General features: G+C 41.2%; 1 protein-coding gene across 2 annotated transcripts in view; it reads left to right on the top strand.

Annotated features, from left to right (window-relative positions):
* Positions 1 to 6,853, top strand: part of LOC118118246 (retinal-specific phospholipid-transporting ATPase ABCA4) — a 34,069-nt gene extending 27,216 nt beyond the window's left edge. For both annotated transcript variants that reach the window (XM_035171270.2, XM_035171269.2), the window contains 8 exons: positions 843 to 905; positions 1,190 to 1,296; positions 2,169 to 2,310; positions 3,008 to 3,142; positions 3,420 to 3,523; positions 3,732 to 3,824; positions 4,612 to 4,861; positions 5,315 to 6,853. In XM_035171270.2, coding sequence (XP_035027161.2) covers positions 843 to 905; positions 1,190 to 1,296; positions 2,169 to 2,310; positions 3,008 to 3,142; positions 3,420 to 3,523; positions 3,732 to 3,824; positions 4,612 to 4,861; positions 5,315 to 5,431 — 1,011 coding nt within the window. In that variant the 3' untranslated portion in view covers positions 5,432 to 6,853. The remainder of the gene's footprint in view (positions 1 to 842; positions 906 to 1,189; positions 1,297 to 2,168; positions 2,311 to 3,007; positions 3,143 to 3,419; positions 3,524 to 3,731; positions 3,825 to 4,611; positions 4,862 to 5,314) is intronic.
* Positions 6,854 to 15,314: the final 8,461 nt, after the last annotated feature.

The raw sequence follows: 15,314 nt of genomic DNA, 5'->3' as shown, positions 1-15,314 counted from the left end.
AATATCCATGAATTATTCGTGAAAATGTCCAATTCCTGGATCCGTCCAATTGTCCAAATCCATGCCAAATGTAATTTATTCTGTCTTGGCCCATCATTCCTCTAAGTTTTGTGGAAATCTGTTCAGTAGGTTTTTGCATAATCCTGCTGTCAAAGAAACCAAAAAACCAAACCAGTGGACAGGAGGTTATAAGCTCTGGTTCCTTCTTTTGGTTCCTTCTGAAATCCAATTTAATTTCTTATTAAAGTTTTAGTTCAGCTGTATTTTCATTAATCCTTTTCATCCTCGTCGAAATACACGAACAGTTCGGTGAAATGTCAGAGTGCCAAGCAGCAAAAAAATTGATAGAATATTCATGTGCACATCCACAGAAACCTGCACTGGGATGTTTCTGGACACAGAAAAGATATTGAATTTCAGCCACACATAAGAATTACAGCTCATTTGAATTTAAAATTTAATATTTTTGCCATGTTTACACCAAATTCAGTCGTTCTACCAAAAGAGAAATGAAACAAATATAAAATAAATGCAGATAAAACAATGGACAATTAATAATCCAGCAGGTCCTAAACAAACCTGAGATCACATAATAATATTTTTATGTAAATATCAAAAAGTGTTGAATAGATGTGAATTACAATTGATTTTTAAGATTATAAACTGTAGCATTAAGAGTAAATAAAGACAAAAATGAGGAGAATACACATATAATATATAAATATGTAAAATATATGTTCTAAAGATGATGATAAAAATGCTGTTGATCATTTAAAAACCCGTCACTTTTTGAAGCGTGCAAAGATGTAGTGGTTCATTGTCTCCGTGCTCTCTCTGCACAGACGTATGTGGGCAGGAAGAGGGCAGCTGTGGACCGGATTTGTGTGGGAGTCCCTGCAGGAGAGGTAAAGTCACTGAGTTCACTGAAGGAGAAACTAATCCCCCCCCTTTCTTCCCATCTCAGTATTTCAGATTCTAGTCTCATGTGTTTGCTCAAGTAAAAAAACCTCCACACTGACTGATCTCTGAGCCCCGACAGTTAGAGATGCAGATGTTGACATTTACCGTCAGCAGGCGGCGGAAAGAAGCATCTTTACCTCCGCTCCTATTTATTTATTTGATAGTGAGTGTGTGTGCCTCGGCTGAACGTGTGTTCTCCAGAGCCCTGATTGCTTTTTTGTCCCGTTAGTGCTTCGGCCTCCTGGGAGTTAATGGAGCTGGAAAGACGACGACCTTCAAAATGCTGACGGGTGACACTGATGTCAGCTCCGGGGAGGCGGCGGTGGTCGGTTACAGGTACCCAGAGATCACTCCCTGTTTTCCCAGGACAAAACAACGCAGAGCACTTTCAGGGCTGGACTGAACGGCTTTTATCTTTCAAAAATAAATAAATAAATCTGATGTTGCTTTGGGTTTATCGTGCTCACAGTTCCAGCTGGATGAATGTGTGTAAATACTGGAAACTGTCCAATGAGTTTAGAAAGTTTAAAAAAAACCCAGGAAGGTCATTCGGATGTAATTCATCCTGTAACTAAAACCAACGTGTTTCTCTAAATGGTTAAAATAAAAGGTAGAAGCATGATCATTAAATTAATGGGATTAAATGGGAACGTCACCATTTTTTTTATGTTGACCGTGTAAGAAGACGCTGTTCCGACTGTTCTGCAAGAAAATGATTGAATGGTGTGATAATAGTTTTTGCTTTGGTGCCGGTGTTTTGTTCGTAAAAATTTAACTATACCAATAAACAGTTTTACCCTTTAGAATTCTTGTTAGAACACTTGTACCGAAATGTAAACGTCACAAAATTTGTAATCCATTAGTGTGTTAAAGAAGAAACTTCATTTTGACTCGAGTTATATAAACCCCGTGGTTTTAGAATGTTTTTTTCTCAGTGATTCTCACATTAATCAAGAAGTGTGAGTGGAGCATCGACTCTGGTTCAGCTTTGCCTCCATTATTTTGCCGTCAGTCATGAATGCAGTCTGGTTGCTATGGCCACACACACATTTAATTCTTCTCACCAATCCGAATCATGCAATTGATTTGTATCTCACCTCCCGTGAATCACCGACACACATCTCCCTCGGTGCACTTACCTTCCTCAGGAGGAGTCATCCAGTTCGACTCCCTGACATAACTGGGTACGTTGTGTCTTGTTCCTGCAGCATCCTGACAGAGATACTGGACGTGCACCAGAACATGGGCTACTGTCCCCAGTTCGACGCCATCGACGAGCTCCTCACCGGCCGGGAGCATCTGTACCTGTACGCTCGTCTCCGAGGGGTTCCCGAGTCAGAGATCCCCCGAGTGAGTCAGACTCCTGCAGCTTCACACATTAAAGGACACATATTATATTCATATTCAGGTTCATTATTTTTTAATTTGGGTTATTACTTGGTAAAGACATCACTTTCCCGATAAAACCCACTACTCTGATTGGCCAGTTTGCCCCACTCTGTGGTGATTGGTCAACCGCTTTTATTTCCTTATGTTACTTTTTTTTAAAATGTTATTTTATAATTCATATCACTGCTTTTATGTGTTGAAGTTTTCATGTGACACAGCTCTGTATTTATTCATTTAATTCCAATGTGGTCGTCTGGCCTCCTCGTCACGCTGCATCCTGCTGATTGTTATTTCTATTATATTTACTTTTCTTGCTTTGCTGTTAAAGCACTTTGTAAACTCTGTTATTAAAAAAAGTGCAATATAAATAAAGTTTATTATTATTATTATGTTTGTTTGGGGGTGTGCCAGACTAGTGAAATGTCTCCGTTAAATTGTCTAAGGTCATTTTAACCTGTAATTAGCCCAAGCAGTGGACAGGGAGCTAATCTGTATTCCAAATTGTATACGTCCTTCTGTTCAGTGTTTTGCCAATGTTTGTTTTGTCCTTTTTCAATTTTGCAATAGTGTTGTTGTGTGTCCTCATCCTAAAATACATGAAGTATTGTAATATGGGTAGAAGAACCTTCCAAGATGTCCGTCCTCTCTGCCCCTGCAGGTGGCGGAGTGGGGCGTCCAGAAGCTCGGCCTGACGGAGTACGCGGGCGCCTGTGCCGGGACCTACAGCGGAGGCAACAAGCGGAAACTCTCCACTGCCATAGCGATGATCGGCTGCCCGGCGCTGGTGCTGCTGGTGAGTGGAGCTGGTGAAGCCACTATCTGGGTTTTTGGAAGATGTATCAATACAATTGTCCAATGGATCCAGATGGGAGGCCATATGGGTTGAGTCGAGCCCGGCCTCCAATGTTTTTATCCATTGGCAGGCAGCGGCTCAGTTTAATTCAAACTGGCATAAATCTGAAATTTCCACCATATGCTGATGCAGATAAGGATTTGGTCCCAGTTCATGTGTAATTATTGCACAGAGAGTCATGTTTTTCTGTTTTGTCTGTGTCCCTGTGTGTGTTCAGGACGAGCCCACGACGGGGATGGACCCGCACTCCCGCCGCTTCCTGTGGAACGCCATCATGAGCGTCATTCAGGATGGCCGGGCCGTGGTGCTGACATCACACAGGTTCAGTATCCATCCGCAAACATCTGCCCGCAGCAGCTGACCAAACACAGTTAACCGTCCTGCCAAGAGTTGTTGATGAAGTCATGAATAAACTGGTGTTTGCTTGATTTCCCCGTAGAGATCTGGGGGGGAAGTTATTTATTTTGTTTGTTACCGACAGATGTGAAATAGCAGCACTAACAGCAGGGTTGTTGTTGTTTTCCACCAGCATGGAGGAGTGTGAGGCGCTGTGCACACGACTGGCCATCATGGTCAATGGGACCTTCAAGTGTTTGGGAACCATTCAGCATCTCAAATACAAGTAAGAGGCTTTGGGCGTTGGCTTAAATCGGCCGATATGAGACTTTCACTGACACTTTGGTATCAGCATTTATGTTTGTTGATATGTGACGATATGACAAGTTTTATTTTCCAGAATAAACAAGTATGGACATAAGTAGAAAGTGTAAACCTCTGCCAAGGTCCAACTGTCCCTTTAAATTCAATCAAGCTCAACCAAATTTTCATACACTCATCAGTTTCATAAAGTTTTGTTTTTATAAAGATGAATGTTATTCTCTAGGAAAATAAAAATAATATCTCCCACAATGTTAAAGAAAGTGAAAACAACTCTCCGCCCTATTTTTCAACCAAATTTCGTGGAAATCCATTTAGTTGTTTGTGTGTAATCTTGCTTACAAACACACAAACAAACAAACCAACACTAAACAAACAGTTTGTTCAGACAAGTTCTCTATATCTGGTTGTATTTGTGTATTTCTAAATACTTAGATAAAGGTTTAATGATTAAACTAAAATATCAACCCTCAATTACACTTCTTTGCCATACAGGTTTGATAACAACCTCTGAGAAATCATTGACATTTAAAAATATATATACATTTTTAAATTGTGTATCAGCCAACAAATCTGTATAGGAAATATCAGTATATCCATATCAGTTGTATAATGTGTGTAATGTGCAGTAATGAAGTAACTGCCATAAACAGTGGCTCTTCCTGTGTAGTAAAAGCTGTAGGTTTAAATAATAGGTAAGAGAAAATATACACTCTGTCCTTAAGTAAGTTTTATTTGCCGTTGTCCTCCAGGTTCGGTGACGGCTACATAGTGACCATGAAAATCAAGGCGTCTAAAGCTGGCGTGTCCCCCGAGCTGGAGCCGGTGGAGGGCTTCATGGAGAGCAGCTTCCCCGGCTGCGTTCAGCGGGAGAAGCACTACAACACGCTGCAGTACGAGATCGCCTCCTCCTCCCTCGCCAGGATATTTCAGGTGGTCGTGGCCAACAAAGAGCGGCTGAGCATCGAAGATTACTCCGTGTCTCAGACGACGCTGGACCAGGTACGTCCCCAACGTCTCTGTGTGTGTTTAATGAAGAACAATCGGCCAATCGCCTCCTACATGTTATTAAACTACTACTTTCATACAAGGTTATGAAAATGTTTTTACTTCTCTTTAGACAAAACTGTTAATTTCCTCTTTAATCATGCTGGAAAAACTAATATAGTACTTGTTCTGCCACAGGGCATTTCTGTTATTTTAGTTTTTGAGCCGTATTACGCAAAACTACTCAACTGATATCGACCAAACTTGACAAACCCATTTCATTTTGGTGCTGCTGAGGATTAAGTTAGTTTTTTTTCTCCACTTTCTTCAACAATTTCCTCTGACAAATTTACCATTAACGTTTTTCCACCACTTCCTACTTTTCTTTTATATTTTTACTTTAAGATCCAGACAATCGTGAGTGTGATTGTTCGAGGGGCCGTTCTCATTCTTCTTTCTGTTCTTCAGGTGTTTGTCAACTTTGCCAAGCAGCAGACGGGAGAGGAAGAGGACGTCACGTTACACCGACGGATGGCGGGAGGAAGAAAAGACGTGAAGATCGTGCCGGTGAAGAGGAAAACATGAAAGTCACCTGTGAATGTGCAGAGACACAAGCAGGGAGGTGTTTCCCGACAGGGCGGTAAACTAACGGCTTCCTGCCAGAGTCACTGGTACAACATGTCTGACACGTTCCCTGAAATCATGTGTGTCGTTTGAAAACTAATGCAAAAAGAGAATTCCTCATCGGAAATATGGAAAAAAAGAGATATTACTACGTACATTGACTGAGCTGTATGAATATGTAAATATTGTATGTGTTATGAATACTTCAGCACCTTAGCAGTACGTCTACAGTTACACACACACACACCTCAATTTTATTTACGTGTCATTTACTGTTGTCCGAGCGCAAAAAACATGTTTACTCTCTTTTCAGTCATTTACTGTTGTAAATGTTCAGTGTTTCTTTCTCTCCTTTGCCATTTCATGTTGTTCCTCAGTGTCAGTACAAAAAAACATGGTCTTCTTAAAGGATTATATTGGCAATGAAACAGGTTTTTAGATGAATATAGCTGTAAATAAGAGGAATTCTATTTTGTATCTGGCCAAATAAACTTTCAACATGCTTTCTACTTCCCGCTCCGCTCGGTGCTCGGCTGATTTCTGAGCCAAATAATACCGTTTTCATAAGGTTTATGTGAAGTTCAGTTTTTCTCATTAAATATTTCAGACCCGTCTTGCTTCTCTTCTCTAAAGAGCAAAGCCACTGGATGCTGCAGTGGGTTATTTAGAGTTGAAAGGCTTTTCACTCCGCTGACCTACAATAATTCCTCTGACCTCCGCGGAAAAAGCTAAGAAAGCGTCTCTGGGTCAGTGGCGTGCCAAGGCAACGCTGCGCCCGAGAGGTTCGTCACAACCTGGAATTTATCCGGCACATCGTCCAATTACTGGCGTCTGCAGCTCGAGCCGCCCACTGGTCTGAATTTCACCGGCTAACCTCAAAGAAAGAAGAGGGATGATGGCACCGCGGAGTTCAGGGCTGCCAACGAATCGTCTGCTGTGGATCTCGTGCTCCTCTCCGGCCCATATGGTCGTCTGGATGGAGCCGATGAGCTTGAATAACGCCGCTGTGGGGGGGTAAATGAGTCATACTGTAAAAGGGCTGTTTATATCCTGAGGAAGGTTCATTTAGAGCACGCTGAGACTGAAAACCTGTTGTCTCTGCGGAATCGAACACACAAAATACCATCAACAACACTGTGCTGGAATGTAACTAAGTACGTTTACTCAATACTGTACTTGTACCTGACACTTGTAATTTAGTATTTCTATTTTATGCTACTTTATACTTTTTTACTCATCTACACATATGATAATACAGCTACTTTACAAATGAAGATTTCACATTCAAAACATCTGAAGGACTCAAATTAATCAGTTAGTTAGTTATTTGAATAATTGATTAATTGTTAGTGAATTGTAAATAAAAGTTAATTTGAAAGAAAACATGACAAACAGTTTTTGCTTTCAGATCTGGCTTCAATTTTTAAATAGTGGGAAGACAGAGATGCGTCCATCTTTATTTACAGTTTATGTTTCAGACAATTTGCAGCTTTTTGGACTTCCAGTCGAACAAAAACACTTTTTAAAGCCTCACTTTAAACTGTTGGTTATTGTGGTGGACATCTTTCACTTTTATATAAGCTTGATCTAAGCTATTCACCACAAATAAACATGTTTTCAAAACTATTCCTTTCTTCTTTAATTTTCAAATCGGAGACGACTACAGAGGATGTAAAGTGATTGCTGTTACTTGTACACGATCAAAGCAGCATTTTAATGCAATGGGGTGAAACTACCAAAGGGAATATTCAGTAGATCAGTTTAGATTCACATAAACTATCTTTTTTTTTACTTTGAAATACACTATGAATTAAGAAACACAATATTTACATCTGGAATGAAAATATAAAGTCTTAAACAAATTGAAATCTTCTTGTAAAGTGGAAGTAAAGACTGTAACATGCAATATATGAAATAATGTAAATATTTTGTATGTAGAGTAAAATATAATATTTGGCCGACTCATTGTTGCCATGACAGTTATTAAATGATGGAGATAAGAAGGTCATTGACATGTTGGAGGTCAGTGATGGAGTCACATCACACATCAGTGCACAGCTCTTTGTCTCATTAAACACTTCTCTGTGGCGACAAGTCAATCTACTGGAACTGTCGCTGCATTCAGACTCCATCAACTCTTATTGTTTTAATTTGACACTTCTCTGCCACGTCTTTTTGCCTGAAATTAAATCTTAATGGAGTTTAATGAAACATAGTCTGTGTGATTAAAGTCTAAGATCAGCAGCGGAACAACAGGAAAGTGAAGTGAATGTGACCTTTGAATATTACACGTGCAAATATAAGAATCGTAATTACTTTCTCACAATTACTTACATGAATGGAAACTGCCTTAACTCACTTATCATTAATTTTGCAATTTAATTATTTTCAAATCAGTCTCAAACTATACAGAACAAAGTTTTTACACTATAATGATCATACACTGTGAAAGACAATCTCTTCCTCAGCATGTTTCATATCTGGAATTCTGTCTTAATACGAGAGCCGTCTGACTCACCTGTTGCTTTGCACAGCAGGAAATCAGAGAAGCTGCAAACCCCCCGGTGACTCACCAGCTCCGAGGAAGAAGAAGAAGAAGAATCTGAATTGTTTTTCTTCTAACGTTGTGATAAAATCAAAAACTTGCAGCCCGCATGTTGCTTTCAAAACCCAACCGGCAGATACTCCTGCACAGAACTCTCTCGTTTGGCAGAATATGGTCTGTGGCCGACAGACGGTGCCGAGGGAATAACTGTGCATCTATGAAAACTGACCCCTGGAGAAGCGCGGCCTCGGAATCGCTCTGTGGCTCATCAGTCGGCACTAATCACGTACATAACGTGCATCGATCCAAAGCTTCCTGCCTCCGATCGATACATATGAAGTTAATTATGTGATAAACTGTGTTTACGCCAAAATCAATTCTACACCGCAGCTATTCCACTTTAAATAAATCTGCCCCGAACTTTAAAAAGTCTGACTCTCGCTGCTTTAATTTCACAGTGTTTTTTTTTTAAAGAACTTTCATGTAAAACACATTTTACTCTGTTTTAAATTTATAGAATATATAATATATTGACCTGAACTAACCTGGTATTGATTTCTGCTTAAGCATCAGACAAATACCTACAGGATTTAACAACAAGAAACTTTTGTGATGTGTTAAAGTGAGTGGCACATTCAGTCAATAAACTTGTCACAGAGAGAATTGATCATAATACCTCATGTGTGTCTGATGAGCTTTGTCAAAACAGTTTATTTTTATGATTTGAAATTATGGCAGAAATCCTGTTAAACATCTCACAAAATAATGAAAACTAGCTCTGATTCTGATCGTTGGTCTTTAATTTCTCGCTGAATTAGTTATTTGATTAAGTAATTGTTCAGTTATTGAATCATGTTTTCAGTCTTTGTCAGAAAATATTATGAAACTGAAAATCTTTTAACGCAGACGCAGAGTCAGATCTTATAATATTCTCCCTCTAAAAATGATAAGTAGCCAAAAATGAAGACTTTATCCTTGTAATGTTTTATTCTCATAAAATTACAACTTTATTCTCTTAATATTACGACTTTATCACGCAATTAAAACATCATTCTTGCAACATGAGTTTATTCTTGTGATATTACAACTGAGTTGGTAAATCTCAGCTATGACAAGGTTACAGATGTGAATTGAAGCTGTAATGATAATAAATGTTTTGACACAGGTCAATGATGTAAATTAGTTTTTTTCATATGAAGGATAAATTAAAAATTTAATTTTGTTTGCAAAGAAAACCTTGTTCCATATTCTCTATATTTTTACACACGTGTTCGAACTCTTTCACACGTGGCTGTGTGTCTGTGTGTGTGTGTGTGTGTGTGTGTGTGTGTGTGTGTGTGTGTGTGTGTGTGTGTGTGTGTTTTGGCATCTTGCAGACGGAATATGTCTGAATCTTTTTTGAGTTACATCATTATAATGCTCTTTTTAAGTCCTGTTCTTAAAGCCTGTGAGACAGAGTGCTGGATGTTTGGGTCATAAGTGTAATTGGGGGCATTGGTTGAAGGATGGAGAAAAAAAAATGTAAGTCCTAGATGAGGAGCGAAGTTTCTGCCTTAGTATGAGCCAAAGAAAAAAGAAAGGAGGAACATTATGGGTCCTGGTGTGTGTGTGTGTGTGTGTGTGTGTGTGTGTGTGTGTGTGTGTGTGTGTGTGTGTGTGTGTCATACTGTATACTACTGTCTCTGCAGAAGAGTAAGACAGAGACAGAAAGAAAGAGACAATGATAGAGATTCACACGCACAATAAAAGGTAAAGATGCTGATTGCACTGGACATGAGGACCGCGAGTGTTTATCTCTGACGACACATTCACAACTCAATCACTGTGCATTCAGGCACCGATACACATGTCTGCAGCATTATCTCCAAGAGTCCAGCAGCACAATCATCTGAAGCAGCATGAGGCAGCTGACCACACATGAAAAGCACCAAGAGAAGAGACGTTTTAAAAAAAAAACCTTTAAGTACATCCTGTCACCTTGGAAGTTTATTCACAAAGTTCTGCTAAATGTGTACTTTTCCTTTTTTTCCATATGATACACACAAAATATCATAAACTGGTTGGACGTCTGTGCTTAAGTGGATTTTTCAGATTTTAATTTGTCCAAATCGGCAGAGACTGCAACACATTGATGCACATGAAATAGTTTTGGTATATTTTTGAATATATTGAGACAAATCTTTTCAACGTCTAAGGGTTTTAACACTTGCCTTGTTTGGTCCGAACCTTCGGACTATTTACTTTAGACTGAACCAAAATAACGGTAAAGGTGTGAAAGGTTCTTCGGACCAATCAATGAAAACTTAGCAGGACCAGAGGTGGTTTTGGTTTGGATCAAACTGAACCATGGTTCAGACTTCCAGGTGTGGAAACATCCCAAAACTCTCAGGTCCACTCAAAGAATCAGAGAGAAACTCGCCCGTCGATAAAGTCAGTCCTGAAGAAAAGCTCAGCTGTTTCCCAAATTACCGCAATCATGGCGTTTTCCCTGAGCGAGCTGGGCTCATCAATCGTTCGTGGGTAATCGATCAGTGGCTGTGCTGACGGAATCAGAGTCAGGTATGTGTGTAGTTTACAGTGGAGCAGGACGATCACTCAGCGGAGAGTCGTCGAAGTTTAATGTTGTTTTGAAAATGTTTCTGACCTGATCCTGACCCAGAAGCAACAACAACAACAACACAAACATCAGGTTTGTAAAAAAACAGAACCCATTAATGTCTCAAGTCAACAAAACAAGGAACGTGTGCCGCGGCATCCCGTCTCCTCAGGTCTGTGGCCGGACCTTCAGAAGGTGTCATTTGAAGTCTGAGGGACGTGTGAGCTCATAGAAGGAATAACTGATCAAGTGCACGGGAGCCGCCGCCGCCGCCGCCGCCGCACAGAGAGCCTGCATCTTCCTGACTGGTGTGTTCTCGTCTCCGCCGCGGCTGCAGGAGTCGCCCTTGAGACACCTTCAGCAAATACATCCTCTCGCCGTCTCACACCCGCACACTTATTCATGCTACATAAAATGTACTCGTGAAACTCCCGAGAATGTACGAATGAAATGCGCTTCTTGCTCAAAACCTTCATTTGTTCACACCTCAACACTCGTAAGGAGGCGGGAGTAACTTAATTTAGCTTATTTAGCTGCCAGATCATTTGTGGACTATTCGCTGTCATTTCCTAAATCAGCGTTAAGACACTTCTTTGCCACAACCCGACACATTTGCATTTAGAGTGCACGCGATAGATAATAAAAAAATTCAGCCTAAAGATGATGTCACTCGGGATTTAATGGAAGTAGAAGAAGTTCTGCTGCCGGATTAGATTTAAGAGGCAAACACAGGACAGTGAGAGAAAGTTTGAGGAGTTGGTATCAGTGAAGAAATCTCTCGCTGGAACTTGAGATGTTGATGTTGTGGGTCCGGGTGTGTGGGCTTCTCTGAGCCCCGAGGGACCCACAATGAGCTCCAATCAATAGTAGAGTTGGCTCATCATTAGTTTGCCACTTCTCCGCACTCGGGCTGATGCGAATACCAACTTTCCAAAAACTCCTTGGGCTGTAATTTGCCGCGGCACATGCCAACGTTTTCACAGGTTGGGCTCGGATGCCGTCAATTTAAAAGATCCCTGAAGGTGTCTCATCGGTGCAGGAGCGAAGACATCCGGAGACAATATGCATTTACTTCTCTGCAGTCATGATTAGCATAAATCTCCAGCCAAGATGCTGTGGCGATACAGTGAGTCGTTAGAGATATGACTAATACGTTCATTAGCTTCCTCGCTGCACCTCAGCCTCACGCTGTTGCTCCCTGGGGGAGGTGTGAGTCGAGGCAGTGGTACACAGACCCTACAGGGGGAACAGCGGAGCAGATGATTGAGGGAGATGGATCAACACGGCTCACTGTCAACCGCTATTCCAGGACTATTGATTATAATTATGAAAAATGTCAGTCAAAGTTTGTTTTTTTCGCTTCACCTGCCGGTCACAAACAGAAAGAGAGAGCAGCTGTCAAGACTTCGCTGGAGAAAAAACCCTCAAAACTTCTGAGTGCGAAGGGGCGTGGTCAACCACAGACAAAAGAAATCCATTCAACCAATCTCCTGCATCGACTGCAAACCCTCCACAACTCCAAGGACCACATCACTGGCTTCTCGTCCAACACACACTCCAACACTCCAAAATCTGCTATAAATGTATTATGCATGTGAATCTGTAGAGAAATAGGTGGAACACATTGATCGAAATACGTCTATTGGCGTTTTTATTTACCTGCTCTCGAGTTCAGATAGCTGTTGATAGAGTCAAAATGTCGTCTGGATGTTAACACCTCGGAAGGTTTGTGTTTCGTATGTGGAGAAACGTTCGACTCATGTGATAAAAGAAACTAATCAGATTGTAAACAGAGAACGGAGAGAAGACATCTTGGCCCCGGACGTCCGCTGTCTGCACCGATTCCCTCAGAGACAAATTCTCTTCATCAGGCCGATGTGTAGCCGATGGGCCGCCGAGATTGTTTCTGATTCTAACGTTTGGTTTTACTTAAATTATTTACGAGTTTATTTATTATGCATCGTAAAGTGTCCTTGGGTGTTTCTAGAATGGCACCATGAAATAAAATGTATCTTTTATCATTCTATCGTAACTTCTAAATATTTTTATTGTAAAATCAGCCACAGTTCGAGGTCTCACTAATAATCTACATGAATTATAAATACACATATTGAAATATGCCCAGTCCGATATGTTCACATTCAAAGTGGATCCTGTTTTTCAGATTGTAGAACAGTAATTACAGATTGTGTTGTTTCCTGACACTATCGGAGACGCCCTGACTCTGTGAGACCATGGAGGTAATTGTGGAAACTGAACTTTGATCTGATTCCCTATTAAAAGGTCAGATAAGCCTCGTTCACAGAACATAATTGAATCACTGGCCCGGGGAATGAATATCTCTCTCCTGAATCTCTAGTTCATTTCATTTTAAACCATAACAAAATGAGACTTCAAAACCAACTGAAGGGACGAGGGACACACAACCTCCACAACATCACACAGGCTGATTACAAAAGGTCTCGCAGACAACGACACAGGAATCCACGACAGTCGCTGAGTGACGGCTTTTAGAAGCAGATGTCTGGAGTCTGCTTCAATCCGTCTTAATGTAGAAGAGGCTGACAGCGAATTTGTGCCACCTAACCAGCAGCAGGAGCTGATGCAACGGGGGGAGCGTGTCCATGTTCCCAGGGTCCTATGCTCCACGGTTCAATATTCTCTAAACAGACATAAACAGTTTTATTGCAAATACTTGTTCAGGGTCCCATATTGTGCCGTAGAGCTGTGGGACCCACGACCCTGAGAGCATAGGACTTTCTGCAGCTGCACCTTCTGTAGCTTATCGCAGGTCACTGTCAACTTCTCATTCTTTCCATGAATAATGCAGAAGACGACTTTTCTGGTTTTACCGACGATAAAAAAAATACTTTGCACTGTTGACTTGGGAAGTAGAATTTCTTCGTAAGAGTTAAAGTGGCCACGGACACTTTCCCCCCTTGCATGTCCAAGACGTATTAATGCTAAATGGTAAATGGACTGTATCTATAAAGTGCTATTCCAGCCTCATCAACTACTCAAAGTGCTATTTTAAAAACAAGACACGTTCACGTATTCACACACACATTCATACAGCGCCTCTCTCCACTTTTTCTATCGCCCACCATTCATCAGACTGCAGGAGCCGGGGTTTGAACCACCGGCATTCTGGTTAGTGGATGAGCCACGGTCGCTCAATGAAGTTAAAATCACTTTCTTTCACTAACCCTTTGATTATAACAGAATAAAGACATTGTGACCACTTCCTTGTTTTGGAAAGTACCGCCACCAGAAAACATGCTTTGTTCGACTTCTGTTCCTGGTTCACATGTAACATTAACAACATGGCTGCCACTATCACACTACCAGCAAGAAACAACTGTTAGAGTCCCAGTTTGAACTAGAAACACAGATCTCAAACTGAGTAATGACTGAGCACAATCACACATTTACAAATTCGCCAAACCTGCAAATACCTCCACTGTGCAGTCAGGGTGAAAACTCCTATTCCTCCACAATCCATACATCCACTCTCATTCTGTGATATCTGCCGGTCCTTGGCACAGATGAGTCTCTGAGGATTGAGCTGTGGAAAGTTCATCTGGAAGAGGAACCTGTTCGTCTGTGCCGCCACTCGCTCGGCTGTCAGTCACAGATCTTTTGGTGAGCACCTGTCCTGGCAGCCGCAGAAGCTGACAGCCCGTTTGTCCTTCCAGGGACCCGACGACGGTTCCCTCTTCATCACCTATCGGCTCATTTAAAAATTCATGACAAAACCTAAAAGTTGATCCGATGCTGAATGTGACCTCTGCTCTGCTGCGGATTTTACATTTACATTTTAGATATTTAACTGAGACACTAAAAGTACCACAGAACAAAAAACGTTTTATTGATAGAAAAACAGCATTTGATGCTTTAACCAACATATTGAAAACATAAAGCTGTGTCTTTAAAGACGTCTGTCAATATTTGACACTATATGAAAACATTTCCTTGTTACAAAGCAACACAGTCTTGTTTTATAGACTCACTCAATATATCTGAATGGTGCCTGGAAACAAACAAGAACGCAACAAACAAGCGAAAGCACATTTAGTGACTTTGTGTTTTAATGGCGGTCGTGTGTGTGAGCAGAACATCACGTTGTGGATCTGTAGCCAAACCGAAGCCAATAAAGAGGATGGATCCGTGTAACCTGACTCAGTACAGAGTCAACAAGTCTGGGCCGTGACAGCTTTATTGAGCCCATTCATTCAGGGAGACGAACCTTTAGCTGCTGTGCACACAGATAAGGGATGATTGCAGGGGGAGTGCAGCCAAATACAGAAAATGCAGGAGAAGAAGTGACATTCAAAATTAACACAGTCGCTCAGGAGCAGCGGCACGGAGAACAAAACTCTCTCTCTCTCTCTCTCTCTCTCTCTCTCTCTCTCTCTCTCTCTCTCTCTCTCTCTCTCTGTCCCTCTCTTGCAAAAAGCTGACATAAATTTACGAAAATTTTCCTTGTTTCCATTTTCCTCTACTTTTATCTCCCACCATGAAATATCTAACAAAATCTGAAATGATCAACCCCGCCTCCGGGTGGAGTGATCGGGTTTGGTGGTCGGAGCAGAGTTTACAGTAGCTGTGGTCATCCAGCAGCTCCGGGGGGGGATGTGACATTTTCGCTGGTCATGCGTACGTGATTCTTTGTCTGTAGTCGCTGTCTGAGGAATCATGGAGCA

Source organism: Hippoglossus stenolepis, chromosome 11, assembly GCF_022539355.2.
Source record: "Hippoglossus stenolepis isolate QCI-W04-F060 chromosome 11, HSTE1.2, whole genome shotgun sequence".
NCBI classification, from domain to species: domain Eukaryota; kingdom Metazoa; phylum Chordata; class Actinopteri; order Pleuronectiformes; family Pleuronectidae; genus Hippoglossus; species Hippoglossus stenolepis.
This window is presented reverse-complemented; position numbering and strand designations above follow the sequence as displayed.